The sequence below is a fragment of the Haliotis rufescens genome, unplaced genomic scaffold, assembly GCF_023055435.1.
Source record: "Haliotis rufescens isolate VD_foot unplaced genomic scaffold, xgHalRufe1.0.p SCAF_7, whole genome shotgun sequence".
NCBI lineage: Eukaryota > Metazoa > Mollusca > Gastropoda > Lepetellida > Haliotidae > Haliotis > Haliotis rufescens.
The window spans coordinates 15,497,838-15,517,252 of record NW_025964361.1 but is presented as its reverse complement, the minus strand read 5'-3'; the positions used below and the strand labels follow the sequence as shown (position 1 = coordinate 15,517,252).

General features: G+C 44.4%; 3 protein-coding genes across 3 annotated transcripts; all 3 read left to right on the top strand.

The window, feature by feature from the left end:
• The first annotated feature begins 505 nt into the window (after positions 1-505).
• On the top strand, positions 506-1,609 carry LOC125376109 (filaggrin-2-like). The gene has a single exon (XM_048387731.1). The coding sequence runs from the start codon at positions 506-508 to the stop codon at positions 1,607-1,609; it is 1,104 nt and encodes a 367-aa protein (XP_048243688.1).
• Positions 1,610-9,905: 8,296 nt separating this feature from the next.
• On the top strand, positions 9,906-10,874 carry LOC125376108 (histone-lysine N-methyltransferase SETMAR-like). Its single transcript, XM_048387730.1, has one exon. It carries the CDS (start codon positions 9,906-9,908, stop codon positions 10,872-10,874), a length of 969 nt encoding a protein of 322 aa, XP_048243687.1.
• Positions 10,875-17,350: 6,476 nt separating this feature from the next.
• Positions 17,351-19,198, top strand: LOC125376107. The gene has a single exon (XM_048387729.1). It carries the CDS (start codon positions 17,351-17,353, stop codon positions 19,196-19,198), a length of 1,848 nt encoding a protein of 615 aa, XP_048243686.1.
• The last annotated feature ends 217 nt before the right edge of the window (positions 19,199-19,415 follow it).

The following is a 19,415-nucleotide window of genomic DNA, read 5'->3' as shown; positions in this document are numbered from 1 at the left end:
CAACAGTTGCAGAGCAATAGGTGATAACTTGTTCACACGTCTTTCATAGGTGAATAGAACGCAAGCAGACACATGCACTTCGTCTGGCAAAGCGCTGGTAATAAAGCTCAGTTATAAACGTTCTCAGTATACCGACACCCACAATAACTTTAAATGCCGTCTGCGAACTTTGTCAGTGCGAGTACCACAGCTATGCACGAGGCCCCGGGTTAAGTACATCAAACACGACTTTAATATGTATAGGATGTTTGAGTATATGTATACGGGTTAAAGCGGGTTGTGTATGGACGAATGCCAAATCTTCACAATAGACGCCGTCTTGTGTAAATAAACCTTTAACAGGCATTAAATAGAGGGATAATGCCATAATGTGTTTTCGCCAGGGCTTATGTTTTCTGGAGATTGTCATGATTTGACATATGACAGATATACTATTTATGTATACCACGGGCCATAGTAAGCCATCATGGGCGGTCTCGGGAACCACGGGCCATGGTAAGCCATCATGGGCGGGCTCGGGAACCACGGGCCATGGCAAGCCATCATTGGCGGTCTCGGGAACCACGGGCCACGGCAAGCCATCATGGGCGGTCTCGGGAACCACGGGCCATGGCAAGCCATCATGGGCGGTCTCGGGAACCACGGGCCATGGCAAGCCATCATGGGCGGTCTCGGGAACCACGGGCCACGGCAAGCCATCATGGGCGGTCTCGGGAACCACGGGCCATGGCAAGCCATCATGGGCGGTCTCGGGAACCACGGGCCATGGCAAGCCATCATGGGCGGTCTCGGGAACCACGGGCCATGGCAAGCCATCATGGGCTGGCCCGGGAACCACGGGCCATGGCAAGCCATCATGGGCGGTCTCGGGAACCACGGGCCATGGCAAGCCATCATGGGCGGTCTCGGGAACCACGGGCCATGGCAAGCCATCATGGGCGGTTTCGGGAACCACGGGCCATGGCAAGCCATCATGGGCGGTCTCGGGAACCACGGGCCATGGCAAGCCATCATGGGCGGGCTCGGGAACCACGGGCCATGGCAAGCCATCATGGGCGGTCTCGGGAACCACGGGCCATGGCAAGCCATCATGGGCGGGCTCGGGAACCACGGGCCATGGCAAGCCATCATGGGCGGTCTCGGGAACCACGGGCCATGGCAAGCCATCATGGGCGGTTTCGGGAACCACGGGCCATGGCAAGCCATCATGGGCGGTCTCGGGAACCACGGGCCCTGGCAAGCCATCATGGGCGGGCTCGGGAACCACGGGCCATGGCAAGCCATCATGGGCGGTCTCGGGAACCACGGGCCCTGGCAAGCCATCATGGGCGGGCTCGGGAACCACGGGCCATGGCAAGCCATCATGGGCGGTCTCGGGAACCACGGGCCATGGCAAGCCATCATGGGCGGTCTCGGGAACCACGGGCCACGGCAAGCCATCATGGGCGGTCTCGGGAACCACGGGCCATGGCAAGCCATCATGGGCGGTCTCGGGAACCACGGGCCATGGCAAGCCATCATGGGCGGTCTCGGGAACCACGGGCCATGGCAAGCCATCATGGGCGGTCTCGGGAACGACATGCATTATCAACGTAGAGGCAAACACTGAAGTGTATGTATGACTATTAAAGTATAGTATGCAACTCAGTACTATGAGGTATATGCTATATAGGGCTTTAAGGGGCGTGTTGACAAAGACTTGTACACGGAGTATACTAGTATATGAACGTAGGCGTCACCATCCTGAATGCCCTCAGAAGAAATTAATGTCAACGGGTATAGGCAGAATATGTCCAGTGGAAGACTTACAACCCCGATATGGATGGCCATATAACATGGCCTCTCTCAAGGTTCTCTTTCATGACACTGGAATCTGAGAACAATACATCCAAATATATTGCATGCTTAGTCCTCAACTAACTAAAGAGCCTCTAGATGCACACGAGACTCGCATGACAGAGTTTGACGAATGACGCCGACCATGACATAGTTTCCCGTTATTGTCCCGTGTGTGGTGCTAGTCTCCATTGTCTATTGTTAAGGACCGATTTCATGATGAGCGGCTATAATCCCCAATGTCCTTGAACTAATTATTTCTGCTTCAGTAGACTGAAGTAGTGGATGTTTACATACACTGCCTCTAAGTCAGTGTCCCTACCCTGCAGTGAAGCCCGGCAATGTGTACATTAAAGCGAAGGGTTATTTCACATTATAGTTTCGATTACAAATGTAGGATTGTTGTGAAAATTCTAAAACCAACCAAACTGCGACTAATTTTAAGGCATCGTTCACTGTACGTTCATTTAACCTGTGGAAGTTGTAATCGACAACAAACCATGTTTACAAACACATCCAATTTATACTGTTTGGGTTAACTTGATTATATCTCCAACCTGTTATCCGTTAGAACCGGATACAAACTGTAGGTGTTCTGTAAATATTGTCACAATCCAATATTATAAACACAAATCTGTTCCTTATTCTTAATAACGTTCTGAACAGGGCAACTTGCATCATAAAACACACCATGGGTACGTTCCTTGAAGAAGAAGTGACTTACCCTTATACCAAAAGGACGCCGTTTCCTATACAACCTCCGGTACATGGTTTACTTTAGTTTGGAAGACCTGTGCTCCCAGGTGTGTGTCATGTATAGCTAGGATCCCGGGTAGGTCTGGCACAGCGCCGCCACTTTACTAGGGGTACTGGAGATTATTTGATATGCAGATATGGCTCTTTGAGTCAACCGTGAGAGGAGTTATTTAGTGAAGGACCGATCACGCAAGCAATCCGCGTCAAGCTTAAGCTTTGTATGAAGGACTGTAATCCATTTCACTCTATCTTGACACTTGTAGGTAATCAGGTTATCTCCAAAGTGCTGACAAATTCTGATCGGTATTAATTACAATCAATATGAAATCACTTGCAAAAAAGTGAAATCTGTATGTAGCTTCTCAATGCCTATGTTACACGATGCCTTTTTACAGTTACATGTAATCTGTAAGTAGCTTCTCCATGCCTATGTTACACGATGTTTTTTTACAGTTACATGTAATCTGTATGTAGCTTCTGCATGCCTATGTTACACGATGCATTTTTACAGTTACATGTAATCTGTAAGTAGCTTCTCAATGCCTATGTTACACGATACCTTTTTACAGTTACCTGTAATATGTATGTAGCTTCTCCATGCCTATGTTACACGATACCTTTTTACAGTTACCTGTAATCTGTATGTAGCTTCTGCATGCCTATGTTACACGATGCATTTCTACAGTTACCTGTAATCTGTATGTAGCTTCTCCATGCCTATGTTACACGATGCCTTTTTACAGTTACCTGTAATCTGTATGTAGCTTCTCCATGCCTATGTTACACGATGCCTTTTTCCAGTTACATGTAATCTGTATGTAGCTTCTCCATGCCTATGTTACACGATGCCTTTTTACAGTTACCTGTAATCTCAAAGTATCCCTCAGAAAGAACCCTTCACAAACTTTGAAGCGGGAAACTATATACATGCCTCAATAGTCTAGGTAACAAAATAACGACGACGATTAAAGGGTGTAGGAAACATCTAAAAGATTCCACATATGGTATAAACAGATTCCTATAATTACCTATTGATTTGAGAACAATGGGATAATCTAAAACTAACACGCTTTATACCTAAAATATAACATTTGTTGACAAAACGAAAATCGGGTGGAAATTTCCGCTGCAAGTATATTTACTTGCTCATTGCCCTGAGCAATCCATCTGACAAATTCAGTAGTGTAAATACATCGATAGTGGAGACATTGCTGCCTCATTACGTCTCTCACGCCGTCTCGGTTAGAGTCCCATAGGGTCAGAGGTGTTCATTATAGAACATAGAGGTATAGATCATACACAGATTACACAAACATGCAAACAGTTCCAGTGATAAAGATGGTAGATCTTTACACTGATCCTGTATCGCTAACGGGGCTTTAGAAAAAGCTGAAATTGTCTTCATCAACCAAACTGTTTCAGAAACAAAAGAGACAAAACGTTGTATTGAGTACAAAGATCTTGTTGGTCATTGAAATGAACGTATCGTTATGCTGCCACACATGTCTCCGAAATTGACGTGACAGGCCTGTGACGAGCACTGGTATTTCAGACGTGACAGGTCTGTGACGAGCACTGGTATTTCAGACGTGACAGGTCTGTGACGAGCACTGGTATTTCAGACGTGACAGGTCTGTGACGAGCACTGGTTTTTCAGACGTGACAGGAGCACTGGTATTTCAGACGTGACAGGTCTGTGACGAGCACTGGTATTTCAGTCGTGACAGGTCTGTGACGAGCACTTATATTTCAGACGTGACAGGTCTGTGACGAGCACTGGTATTTCAGACGTGACAGGTCTGTGACGAACACTGGTATTTCAGACGTGACAGGTCTGTGACGAGCACTGGTATTTCAGATTGATGATTAAAGCCTGCTTGCACTCCGCGAGGTGTAAGTGAGTGAGTATGGTTTTACGCCGCTTTTAGCAATCTTCCAGCAATATCACCGCAGGAGACACTAGAAATGAGCTTCACATAGTGCACCCTTGTGAGGAATCGAACCCGGGCCTTCGGCATGACGAGCGAATGCTTTAAATCACTAGGCTACACTACTCCCTCACCCCCGCACCCCACCACCCCTCCCACCCCAGAGGGGTGAGTGGTCTGGTAATGATTTTACTGTGTTGGAATATTGAGTTAATAAACTGACGTCCAAAAGAAACTTTACCAGAGTTTGAAATCACCCTTGCTCAAAAACAACAAAACATACATGCATGAAGTAAAGTGTATTGAGAAGATCAATATATCAACATAATCAACACTGAAAATGAAAATCATACTGCGACCGAGAATGACGTCAGAGCCCCCCAAACTTGGGTGTAGTACAAAACTCGAGCTTTCAGAATCATGGACAATAGGCAGAGTACATAAACAATCGCTCACGTTCAATAACAAGTCATTAGTAGCGTGTGTGACCACCAAATGCCTCAATAAATGCAAAAACTCTTCGACGCACAGAAAAAGTCAGTCGTCTGATGAGGTCACGTGGGATTTGACGCCATTCTTCTTGGAGGGCCAAGATCAGTTCTTGCCGGTTGGCTGGAGAGTGTGGTCGTTGTCGAACACGACGATCCATCAAGTCCCAGAGGTGTTCTATGGGTGTTCCACGGCAGGGCGTTGACGTTGTTGGCTGCGAGGAAGTTAGTGACAATTCTGGCTGTATGGGCTCTAGCGTTGTCATGCTGATAAATGACACCACGTGGCTGCTGTTGGAGAAATGGTAGGACAACTGGACGAAGAATGTTATCCATGTTACGCTGAGCTGTCAAGTTTCCGTCAACGATGACCAGCGGTGTCCTCTCCTGTCCACAGATCCCACCCCACACCATGACACTCCCTCCACCATATGGTACGACCTCCTGCACGCAACACGCCGCCGTTTGCTCACCCCTTCGGCGGTAAACACGTTGTCTTCCATCAGCCCTAAACGTACAGAATCGACTTTCGTCAGTGAAGACAACCCTCTGCCAGTCACGTCGTTGCCAACGTCGTACTGTCCGGGCCCATCTCAATCGCAGACGACGATGTTGCGCTGCCAATAGCTGTCCTCTGTATGGTCTAAAAGCCCTGATTCCATGAGCCCTGAGTCTCCTGGCCACTGTCTGTCGACTAACCCTGTGACCTAAGGCATTTGTCGCCGATGACGTCACTGTCAGGAAGCGATTTCGGAGGTGCAAGGTACGCAAGTACCGGTCATCATGGGGCGTGGTCACCCTGGGTCTGCCTGTTCTTGGCCTGTCAGCGGTCCGCCCTGTCTGTCTGTAACGTTGCATCAAGTTGGTAACGGCAACACGGGAGCAACCTAAGGTTCGTGCAATATGGGACAGGGTGGCTCCCATCTGTGCCACACCCAAGGCTCGTTCACGTTGTTCGACTGTGAGTCGTGGCATTTCTTTTGTGTTTTTTTTATCACTGTGGATGTCTGACTTGCCGTTGCAATCGTTTTATACCCTTAGCCGCACGTGCATTTGCAGTTGTCCGTGGTGCACGTGTTTTTCACTTTTTCGGTGTTATCTCGCAAACATGTAACAGACGATTAACGTTTTCTGCATACACTATTGTTGTATTTAGGTTATGTATTTTAGATAGACTTCATCGAAAAACATTTTATACTTCGTCTGAAATTTATATTTTCAGTTGGTAAAGTTTCTTTTTGACGTCAGTTTAGATAAGTATTCATTGTTAATTGACATTTTCTGAACATGGATGTGTTCCCCATAATATTTGCAGCTTTTTAGCAGATGCTTGGAGAGAAATATAGTACATTGCATGTAATATCATCTACACATTGTGTTGACATGTAATATTTATCCCGACAGTTTAGTCTTTCTCATCTGGACTCGAGAAGCTGACCGTTGTATAAATCCAGTGATTTCAATGCCCTGTGCCCTGACATCTGATGAGTCGTTATACCTCGTCAATGTTTGTCCAAACAAATATCTGCACCCCTGACACAGTGGGTATAAAGATACCGACACGATATCGGTATATCGTAACGTTTGAGAATGTTACTATAACGAGATCTGAATGCAACCAAACCATTGTACCAAACTAAATCTATAACCAACCACATCAGAGGAATTATTGACTACCTCTTACGATGAAACACTATCTATTTCAAATGAACTTCCACTAGGTACATATATTTCCACGCACAAAAGTGAAGCAATCTTGACGATATCCTCCAGGTTTCATTTCCGCTGTACATATGAGATGGGCCAGCGTGGCGCCGCGCCAGTCAGGTTTGCACAATCAGACCCGGACAGTTCTAGCCCTTCCCCAGTCTACCGGCTAAATCTCCTGAGCTCTTGGGACACGTCAAATGTCAAAATACCCCAGCCCCAAAGAATCCCTTGAAAACTTTCAATTGATTTTTGCCCTAGCATTCGTGCTAGACAGCTTCAAGTTGGGTTGGTTGTGATAAGCGCTCTTTGATGTTCTGCTCCGGAGTTGCACAGCTCTCAAGAAGGCTTTCTGGCAAGAACATTCACATTGTACTCATCTGAAGTTGACAATTACCTTTAATTGTATTCCTGAAATATGCTGCTCGTCCGACTGGTCTATGGATTAGCGGTTCTGTAACATGTACCATTTGTAGTTGTTGGATCTCCAAGGGAGACCAAACATGCGAAATGATAAGATCATGCAATCCATTCAGCGTTACAGGAAATTGCATTGAAATTGTCTTAATGAGACATCTTTTGTGAAGAAACAATCTGTATCCAAGGCCCTTTAATACAAACAGATTGAAAAGAATTTTAATAGGTTTCCATTAATTGTTGATTGAAGTATAATTACAGCTCACATATGAAACAATGCCCACAAGATAGCCATGACTTTACATGCACGAAGATTGGAAACAGTGAAAGTAAAGCCATAGCGGGTTCCATGTGGGGGTGTGTTGGGAGGGGGAAGGGGGAAGGGGGAGAGGGTGGTGGTGGTGTTTGTGTGTTTGTGGGGGGGGGGGGGGGGGGGGGGGGGAAGGGTGGTGGTTGTGTGTGTGTGTGTGTGGGGGACGGTGGTGGTGTATGTGTGTGTGGGGGGGGACGGTGGTGGTGGTGTGTGTGTGGGGGGAGGGTGGTGGTGGTGTTTGTGTGTTTGTGGGGGGGGGGAAGGGTGGTGGTTGTGTGTGTGGGGGGGGGAGGGTGGTGGTGGTGTTTGTGTGTTTGGGGGGGGGTGTGGGGGGGGGGGAGGGGGAGACGGGTGGGGGTGGTGTGGGCTGACATTTTGTATTGAGGCATATATTTTCTCAACTACAGCTGCAAAGCCAGATGTTTTTTTTTTATTAAAACTAAAAGGCAAAATATTTTTTCTAAAAAGCACATTGCAACAAGGTAATTTTGGTGCCAGACAATTTCTTTTTTCCCAGCAATATGAAACTACATGCAAATATTTTTTTAAAGATTCTTCGGGGATGATTTATTTTTGGGGATAAAATCTCAGCATGTGGTGTAACACATACACGGTACAGGCTGGCAAATGAAAATGAAAAATGTTTTTATGATAAAATAGAGTTAACGACGGCTTTGTGTCGTACCATAAAGCAGTTTCATGTTTGGAACCGGGACTGTATTTTCAAAGTCTTTGAGTTAAAATGACAAATTGTAGCATGTGAGTGTACATCCTGGCATTGTATGAGCGATGTCGACAGTGATTGCGCCAAATTGAAACTGATACACCGCCTGTAGCGAATGAATATTTAGACGCACCAGCTAGGATGCTGCTGGTGTTGTTGAGGAAGATAAAGAAGATGCACGCCCTGAACCACATCAAGATGAAACACAAGCGCATCCTTCACATCATGTTGATAATTTATTACGCACATATATTCAGAGTCTGACCCATTTCCCTCAAGCGTCTCCGATTTCGTATAAACCCCAATTAAATCTAGTAAATCGCTATTTTCTCTGAATAATTGATTTTGTTGAAGTATCAGAGGAAGTGCACTGGTAGCGTGGAGGATGCAGGTTTTAAACAGAGGAACAATTACACGCAGCATCTGCAACCTTCTTCTTTATGTCCAGATCTGTTCATGCAGATTTGACTTTAATGATCCATCCAACCAACCATCCATACATACAAACACTTATCTGATAATAGTTCAACTTGACAGTCTCACATGAACAATCCCGTGCTTGCGTTCGTTCGCAAAAAAAAACTACTGCTGCGTGCTTATGACTCCATTAAACCAGTCTACCCTGGTCAGTATTCCTAGTTGCCGTGACCTTGTGTCTGGCGTTCTTCGACAAAGTGCGTGTTTCACATGGAGACCTTGGTGCCTTGAATGTAAAAACGAAATATGGTAAAGGTTCATTTCAAACTTAATAAACATAAATAAACAATGTATGATGTCACGATGGTAAACTGTCCTTAATCTGTGGTCTATTTCCTACATGACGCGTCAAGAGCGGGGTTAGAATAGGTCTTCAGCAACCATGCTTGTCGCAATAGGCGACTAACGGGATCGGGTGGTCAGACTCGCTGACTTGGTTGATGCGTGTCATCGTATCCCAATTGCGTAGATCGACGTTCATGATGTCAGTCACTTGTTTTTCTGGTCCTCGATTATTAACAGACCGCTGTCATATAGCTCTAATATTGCTGAGTGTGGCGTTAAACAACAAACAAACAAACTACTTCATACATTATTATTAGCATCTTAAGGTTTACATATGATCACGTGAATATAAGGCTGCATTTACTGAACAATTTAGTTGACATAAAGTATGAATAATCTATGAAATTACGTCACTGTTGGTATTTGCTTTCTGGAGCACTAGAAACTCCTTTGAATTAGCACTATCAAATAAACCGATACGATTGATGTCGTCTGTGGTAGAGTTTTGTAAGGTCGTCAAAGATGATTCCTAAAAGTTTCTCAACTGGTTCAACATTTCGCCATGACGCAGCAATTTCCTCTGATGACAAACCGTGACGATAAGGAGTGAGGATACCACGTTAGGATAAGCATTATAACTAGGAAACGATGGCTTTAGTGAGTCACACCTATGCGTGAATACAGTGTATGTATACAGACAATGTGTGGAACTATCGCAGACTTGAAGGTTGTCAGAAACATTGCACAGTAATCTGACTCCTTGTTTATTCCGCGCATGATAACAACAACAATATACGAGGGGATATCAAAAAGTTTTGAGCCTCACATAGTATTCCTGGTCGAATGGTACAATGCGCTACACCTGATGTACATGAATGTCTTAGCTACTGATGCAATGTAGAAACATATTGCTGGCTGCAATTATTTTGTCACAACACTTCGTGGAAGAGACCTAGCCCTAGTGAATTGGCAAAATGGACAAATCTGAGTACAGAGCGGTGATAAAGTTCCTTGTCCTAGAGGCTCAATCTGCCAAACAGGTGGAAGAGCGATTGACTGCAGTTTATGGAGAGTCTTCCCCATCGTCTGCAACTATCAAACGGTGGGTGAAGGAATTTCAGCGAGGCAGACAGAGCTTGGAAGATGATGCTCGGTCCGGACGGCCATCAACCAGTACCAGCCCTGAAAACATTGACACTGTACACACACTAGTGATGGAAAACCGCCGTATTACTCTCCATGAGCTAGAAGAAACAACAGGCCTATCATATGGATCCATTCATAATATAATTCATGGCAAACTCCACATGTCCAAAGTGTGTGCCAGATGGGTCCCGAGAATGCTTACAGATGACATGAAGCTATCAAGGGTCACCATCAGTGGAGCCTTGCTAACTCGGTACAACGCCAACCCAGATGATTTTCATTTTAGGATTGTAACCAGTGATGAAACCTGGGTTTATCATTATGATCCGGAGAGCAAACAGGAGTCGATGAAATGGAAACACGCCACTTCTCCAAAGACAAAGAAGTTTAAAGCCACCAGATCCACCAAGAAGGTTATGATGACCATCTTCTGGGACAGCAAAGGAGTGATTCACATCGACTACCTGCCCCATGGCACCACAATGAATGGGGAGTATAACGCCAAGTTATTGAAGCAGGTGCGCCAATCCATCAAGGTGAAACGCCGTGGAAAAATCCGTCGTGGGATTCTGCTTCACCAGGACAACGCACCAGTACACAGGAGCCGTGTTGCAATGACAGCTGTGCAAGAATGTGGCTACGAACTCCTCCCTCACCCACCCTATTCTCCAGACCTAGCCCCCAGTGACTTCCACCTCTTTCCCAGGCTGAAAAAACACCTCCGGGGCCGGAGATTTGAAGATGACGATGAGCTAACTGCTGCTGTGGAGGGTTGGTTATGGGGACCAGAATGTTGACTTCTACCGATCTGGCATCAGTGACTGGCAAACTAGGTGGAACAAGTGTGTGGAGTTGGGAGGGGACTATGTTGAAAAATAAATTAGTAACAATCCAATTCTTTTACTTTTTCTGTGTGAGGCTCAAAACTTTTTTATATATATATATAGTGGCTAACGGATCAAACAAACGCTCCGCCGATCCTGGAATCTGGGAAGATGCATGTCGAGTTGCGAAGTACTATGTTTTTCCCATGTCATATCTATATACATATGGTCTGTGGGTGGTGCCGCCGTGGAGATATAACCCATACATAACCCGACTCGGCAGGAACATCTGCTTTATTCTGACGTCAGCAAGTATGGATGCTAAAACCCTGTCATGTCCTACCCAAATGAATGAACACTTCCAGCATGACACTGTGTAGTTCACCAGGGTTATTCACTTCGGAGGGTGGATGAACACTTCCAGCATGACACTGTGTAGTTCACCAGGGTTATTCACTTCGGAGGGTGGATGAACACTTCCAGCATGACACTGTGTAGTTCACCAGGGTTATTCACTTCGGAGGGTGGATGAACACTTCCAGCATGACACTGTGTAGTTCACCAGGGTTATTCACTTCGGAGGGTGGATGAACACTTCCAGCATGACACTGTGTAGTTCACCAGGGTTATTCACTTCGGAGGGTGGACATGGAGGCACCAATGGGTTCATGTTTAACTCAGTTTTAAGGTCAGTGCGAATCTCAACTCTTGCCTTACGAAAGAAGTTTGAAGTTGTCTGACACATCATGTACCAAAGTTTTAGCAACTCTCGCACGCTGCTCTATTCATCACCATACAGTATTTGTTATATAGCTTTCAACGCATTAATTTTCAAATCAGAGAGAATTGTTCATGTACTCCAACATGTCATCAGTTGTGAAATGCCAAAGCGCCCAGGGGTTGCTGGAGGGAAGATATAGCTGAACAGTTCCGTTCAGAAATTCCGTTCGCCATATGATCAGATATAACTGCTAACCGTGACCCCACCCCCCATACACACAAAGGAGAAGGTGTAAACTTGGCCAGCACAACAACGAATTGAAATTTATAACGCCTATCACTATCTACAAAGCTGCCATGAATAGATTGTCATTAAACATAGTTAAATAATTCAACGGTGATTCTGATAAGTTCCTAAAGATCAATAGCACTACAATGATGACGCGTGGCGATGTTTCAAGGGCCCCGTTACAGGAGAGGCATACAGTGTGTGACACGCCCACACAGCAGAGTCGTAGTTTTCAGGACACGCTCCAAGCAGACTTGAGGGTTTGTTCACCCGCACAAGTTATGAGGTCAAGAAACACAAATTGCAACATTCGTCTTGTTCTGTGGACTTTAATCAGCCTTAGGCTGGCATTATCACGCCAGATTCCTGTAGAACAAACCGTGGAAACTGATTGGTGTAAATTACATTGAGGAGTCTGACAAATACATGTGCTACATTGCCAATCATACGTCCGTCACTGTTGACATTCCGTGTGACGGGCAGGTGAAATACACATTACAACAGCTACTTCAGTAGCTGGCATACAAAACCTTAATGCAATGTTCAGGGGAAATCAATACTGAGTATAATGACGTGTTTCTCTCAATTCTGCAAATTACAAAGTGACGAGATTCTAAAGAATAACGTATTCCACTGTTTGAAAACATCAGATGATATTCGCTGGGGAGATAAATTGAATACAGGTATAGGAATATCGCCCTCGCAACATTACGAAGAAAATAACAACAATAATAACAACAACAACAACAACGACAACTACCCTAACACCACAAGGTCTGTCCACGGCACTAGAGTGCACGAATACAATCAGGTTATCGATCTGTGAGAGGGAACGGATGTGAACGATTCCACGATATGATGCAAGATAGATTTAGATTGATTTTCATCATCAGAGTCTGCATCCGCACCACTTCCGTGGGCTAACGACCGTGTTGTTCAATACCCACGTAACTCGCATTATTGGGCGAGGTCGAAGCGTCGTATGAGTTAAAATGTGATGTTGTACTGCTGTGGTGAAACTCCCCGAGCTCGGGTAGGGTGTTGACAGATCTAGGGTGTTGACAGATCTAGGGTGTTGACAGATCTAGGGTGTTGAAGCAGGACTGATAGAGACATATGTAGGTAGTACTTCATGATTCCAGCCCAACCGTCTGAGACACTGCAGCCATGAATATTCGTTATTTATCATAAAATACTTATCTCTCCCTTTGTTGGATATGCTTAAAAAGACGACTTCACATAAGCGATCTCTGTTTATGGTAATAGGGTTGTTTTTTATTTAGTTATTACAGACTCTTGACGTTTACCTATTTAGCTAAAAACAACTGGCGTTTAGCCACGAGCAGTGCGCCGACCAAGCTTGTCAAATGGTAGCAGCGCCATCACAGGGAGCAGCGTCGTGCACGGCACGGGCAGCTCGGAGGCCTTGGGTCACACAGATATCGATCCCCCTTACAAAGATTGTCTTCACTTCCATCTGACCTTCCCTGTCACATCTACATCACACGACCTCTCAGCGACACCACACACGACGACTCGCAGCAGTGTAGTACATGTTCAACAGTGTGAGGAGAGTTGACGCAATATGATACAAACAGCTTCACTTCCAGTAGTTTTAGCGACGCCTCGCAGGAAAAGTCGCATCATTGTCAGTAGAGTGTAACAGTGTTTGCAGAGTTAGTGCAATGAACAACGAGTTTTACCTCAAGTTAGTATTTCCGAGACTCGATTGATAACTCGCAGCAGTGTCAGTTGCTTTGTAACACTGTAAAGAGTCGTGGTGGACCACGCATTGTACTTTATGACAAGTAGTTATAACGATGAAATATAACTCACAGCAGTGTCAGTTGCTTTGTAACACTGTAAAGAGTCGTGGTGGACCACACATTGTGCTTTATGACTAGGAGTTATAACGATGAAATATAACTCGCAGCAGTGTCAGTTGCTTTGTAACACTGTAAAGAGACGTGGTGGACCACGCATTGTACTTTATGACTAGTAGTTATAACGATGAAATATAACTCGCAGCAGTGTCAGTTGCTTTGTAACACTGTAAAGAGTCGTGGTGGACCACGCATTGTACTTTATGACTAGTAGTTATAACGATGAAATATAACTCGCAGCAGTGTCAGTTGCTTTGTAACACTGTAAAGAGTCGTGGTGGACCACGCATTGTACTTTATGACTAGTAGTTATAACGATGAAATATAACTCGCAGCAGTGTCAGTTGCTTTGTAACACTGTAAAGAGTCGTGGTGGACCACGCATTGTACTTTATGACTAGTAGTTATAACGTTGAAATATAACTCGCAGCAGTGTCAGTTGCTTTGTAACACTGTAAAGAGTCGTGGTGGACCACGCATTGTACTTTATGACTAGTAGTTATAACGATGAAATATAACTCGCAGCAGTGTCAGGACACGTACAACTGTGAAAAAGAAATTCGATACAGCATGCAAAGAGATATAGGAAATAGAAGACAAAAATTAGAAATGCATTAATGTAATATTGCCAAAATACAAAGTGTGCAAACATTCAGTAATTGGCAACACCAATATGCATATAATTTGTTATGTCAACAACATTCACTGACAAAGTACAGTAGTGTTCCCCCAAAACACACTGCTACCAAACCTGAAACTTAATTTCATCAACATTGTATCTATGAAGTGACCCCTTTTGTCGACATACTGGTTCAGCTGAACCCAGGTGGCAAATTGTTCGGTTGGTGGGACTTAAGCAGGTCTGCCGTCAGCATCAGGAGAGTGAGTGAGTTTGGTTTAACGCCACTTTGAACAGCACTCCGGTTATATTAAAGGTGGGAGGAAAGTCCGAAGTGATGCAGTTCTCAAACGATAACCACTTCGGTGAAACTCACGACATGGGTATGGTGCTAACAAACGTGGAAACATAATCGAGGCGAACCGGGATTCGAACCCACGATCATACAGTGATCTACTGTGGCCCCGGCATCAGGAAACTTTATTCAAGGTGTACATACAGTTGAAGAACAACAACTCATTCACTGACCACTGGCCAAAATAAAACACCCTTTCCATGTAACGTCTCAAAGACCCGAAGTTAGATTCATATAGTTATTCATATATTAAAGTAATTTTCACGGAATGTGATGGGTACACTGCAGACAAATACAATAACGCATATGGACGCAACGCGTTGACCTATGTAATAATATTTGAATATTAAAATATGGATTTAGGTACACGTCGTTTTCTAAATACTTTACATCGACGCTAGAGAATAACGTCTCTTTTATTCGCCGAAACAGATTCTTTGGGCGTAAAAAGCAAAATCAACAATTCACACTTTCAATATGACATGCTGTTCGTCTCTTACATTCTTTTTCACATGTTTTTCAGTAAGTTCTAATTTAGAATCAGCGAGACTTTGTTGACTGAGTTCTGAGTACGACATTGCAATTCTAGCTATAAAATGAATGTATTTCCTGTTGTGACGCACATTCGATGACTCTCACCGTCACGAGGGTTGGTCAAATCGATTGGTCTCAAAGAGAAGTTTATACATTTCCAAAGGAAGTCAAATCATTTGGTTACACCAGATGCAAATCGAGAAGAAATCCAATTGGAAGAAGAAAAGGGAGTTTAATTGAAACTGAGATCACAACCAGGTAATACCCCCAGAGTTATATCACGTGACTTCATTGCTCTCCGGGATCGTGAGCTTGCCGCGGAAGTGGCGTGGGAGTTCGGTTTCAAAGACGGATCTCGAGAAATGGTAAAGGTGCCTTAAACTCCTACCCCAGCGTTCTAATTACATTGTGAACATAAACACACCAAATGTCATCTCTGATAGTGAGTGTAGGTAACCAGGTAGATGAAATGGTTTGGCTGCTCTCTGTTTTTTATTTGACCTCCATACGAGTCTTAACGATTCTCTCATAAACAATTGAAATGACATTGGCAAATTCAGTTGTATTAGCGTCACAAAGACACTTGTGTAATAAGCGAGTTAATTGGGATTCACGCCGCTTTAAACAGGAAGGCAGTTATATCATGGCGTGTCAGTTAAATGAGGGGTGAGAGCCCGAGGTGATGCAGCTGATGATAACGCTAACTGATGCGTAAGCCGCAGACAGGTATGGTGCTGACAGACCAAAGCCCCTAATCAGGGTTAAACCGAGACTAGAACCTAAGACCACCTTGTCACACCATCTCAGCTCCGCGTAGCGACTGCTGGCGCCTTGACGTTGACTGCAGCTACTGGTGGCTATCAGTGTATGTAGTTAACACGGACGTTGGATCAGATATAGTTTCTCATGACATTTTATCTATTCATTTATTTAAATAAACATATAATAATCTATGGATAAGGCTGGAGGTATTTTCGGTAAGTTCATGAATACTTAAATTAAAATTTGAACAAGTAGTCCTCCAGATATAAGTGACACGCCACACACAGTCACGGGACGCTTCCTTATGACCTTAAATACATCTCTTTCCTCGTGCAGACATTGTAATTAGTGCTGTGTGTGAAACATGGTCAGTATCTCTGTGTAATCAGGGTAAAAAATGTCTGCCAGATTAATCTACATCATGATAGTTGAGCTAGCAGACTTGGAGTGACTTGAGTATATGTTAACTGAGGGATTATTTCCCTTTCTGAACATTAATAATTTATGTACATGGTTTCACGAACTGAACTTTATGTGATGCAAAAAGTTGGAGGCACTGCGTGATATGTTTGATGTGTCCCTGCAGCCACTGAGGGCATGTCTGACTGGCTGACTGAGTGGGTGTTGTACCTGCAACAGGCGCTGCTACAATCAGGGTCGACGTACACACACCCTTGATTCGGATTATGTCAGTTAATTGTTCAATAGTCACACTTACGCCTTACAGGTGATACACGAGCGAGGGCAGGTGATAGCTGATGTGTCAGTGTGTCGCCAAAGAGCACAAATGTCTGGGAATATGGTTTTACAAAATACGCTGGGACTTGCTCTGTATGGGAATATGGTTTTACAAAATACACTGGGACTAGCTCTGTATGGGAATATGGTTTTACAAAATACACTGGGACTAGCTCTGTATGGGAATATGGTCTTACAAAATACACTGGGACTTGCTCTGTATGGGAATATGGAATAACCAGCCTGATAATTCAGATTTCTTTCAAGTATTTGTTTGTATCCATTGTACACTTTCTTTGGGAATGATAACTGAATGAAACCACCTACTATTGAGGAAAGGTATGCCAATCAAGAACTTTAGGATAAAAAAAAATGTCCGTCGTATGCACCATAAAAGTCTGGTTGCCATATCTACAAAGAATTTACACAGTCGTAGAATATGAATTATTTACTCATAAGCAAATATAATTTCAGCGAAACAGTTTAAAATTACATTAAAGTGACTATTTTTAATTTTATCAATGCAAAACGTCTACCGCAGAATTCGTAATGATCTCAAAGCGCACGAAGTACTGTTCACCTCAACACAACGATGACAGTGAGATTACCACGAAGTACTGTTCACCTCAACACAGCGATGACAGTGAGATTACCACGGAGTACTGTTCACCTCAACACAGCGATGACAGTGAGATTACCACGGAGTACTGTTCACCTCAACACAGCGATGACAGTGAGATTACCACGAAGTACTGTTCACCTCAACACAGCAATGACAGTGAGGTTACCACGAAGTACTGTTCACCTCAACACAACGATGACAGTGAGATTACCACGGAGTACTGTTCACCTCAACACAACGATGACAGTGAGATTACCACGGATTTCTGTTCACCTCAACACAACGATGACAGTGAGGTTACCACGAAGTACTGTTCACCTCAACACAACGATGACAGTGAGGTTATCACGAAGTACTGTTCTGCTCAACACAGCGATGACAGTGAGGTTACCACGAAGTACTGTTCACCTCAACACAACGATGACAGTGAGATTACCACGGAGTACTGTTCACCTCAACACAACGATGACAGTGAGATTACCACGGAGTACTGTTCACCTCAACACAACGATGACAGTGAGATTACCACGAAGTACTGTTCACCTCAACACAGCGATGACAGTGAGATTACCACGGAGTACTGTTCACCTCAACACAACGATGACAGTGAGGTTACCACGAAGTACTGTTCACCTCAACACAACGATGACAGTGAGGTTATCACGAAGTACTGTTCTGCTCAACACAACGATGACAGTGAGGTTATCACGAAGTACTGTTCACCTCAACACAACGATGAGAGTGAGGTTACCACGAAGTACTGTTCACCTCAACACAACGATGACAGTGAGATTACCACGAAGTACTGTTCACCTCAACACAACGATGAGAGTGAGGTTACCACAAAGTACTGTTCATCTCAACACAACGATGACAGTGAGGTTATCACGAAGTACTGTTCACCTCAACACAACGATGACAGTGAGGTTACCACGAAGTACTGTTCACCTCAACACAACGATGACAGTGAGGTTACCACAAAGTACTGTTCACCTCAACACAACGATGACAGTGAGGTTACCACGAAGTACTGTTCACCTCAACACAACGATGACAGTGAGATTACCACGGAGTACTGTTCACCTCAACACAACGATGACAGTGAGGTTACCACGAAGTACTGTTCACCTCAACACAACGATGACAGTGAGGTTACCACGAAGTACTGTTCACCTCAACACAACGATGACAGTGAGGTTACCACGAAGTACTGTTCACCTCAACACAACGATGACAGTGAGATTACCACGAAGTACTGTTCACCTCAACACAACGATGAGAGTGAGGTTACCACGGAGTACTGTTCACCTCAACACAACGATGACAGTGAGGTTATCACGAAGTACTGTTCACCTCAACACAACGATGACAGTGAGGTTACCACGAAGTACTGTTCACCTCAACACAACGATGACAGTGAGGTTACCACGAAGTACTGTTCACCTCAACACAACGATGACAGTGAGATTACCACGGAGTACTGTTCACCTCAACACAACGAAGACAGTGAGGTTACCACGAAGTACTGTTCACCTCAACACAACGATGACAGTGAGATAACCACGAAGTACTGTTCACCTCAACACAACGATGACAGTGAGGTTACCACGAAGTACTGTTCACCTCAACACAACGATGACAGTGAGGTTATCACGAAGTACTGTTCTGCTCAACACAACGATGACAGTGAGGTTATCACAAAGTACTGTTCACCTCAACACAACGATGACAGTGAGGTTACCACAAAGTACTGTTCATCCTCAACACAGCGATGACAGTGAGGTTATCACGAAGTACTGTACTATCAGCATGACGATGTTCACCTCAACACAGCGATGACAGTGAGGTTATCACGAAGTACTGTACTATCAGCATGACGATGTTCACCTCAACACAGCAATGACAGTGAGACTAGAACATGTTATTATGCTATCAGTCATACGTGGGTTTATGTCATATGTAGACTTGGACATGTTCTTATGCTATCAGTAA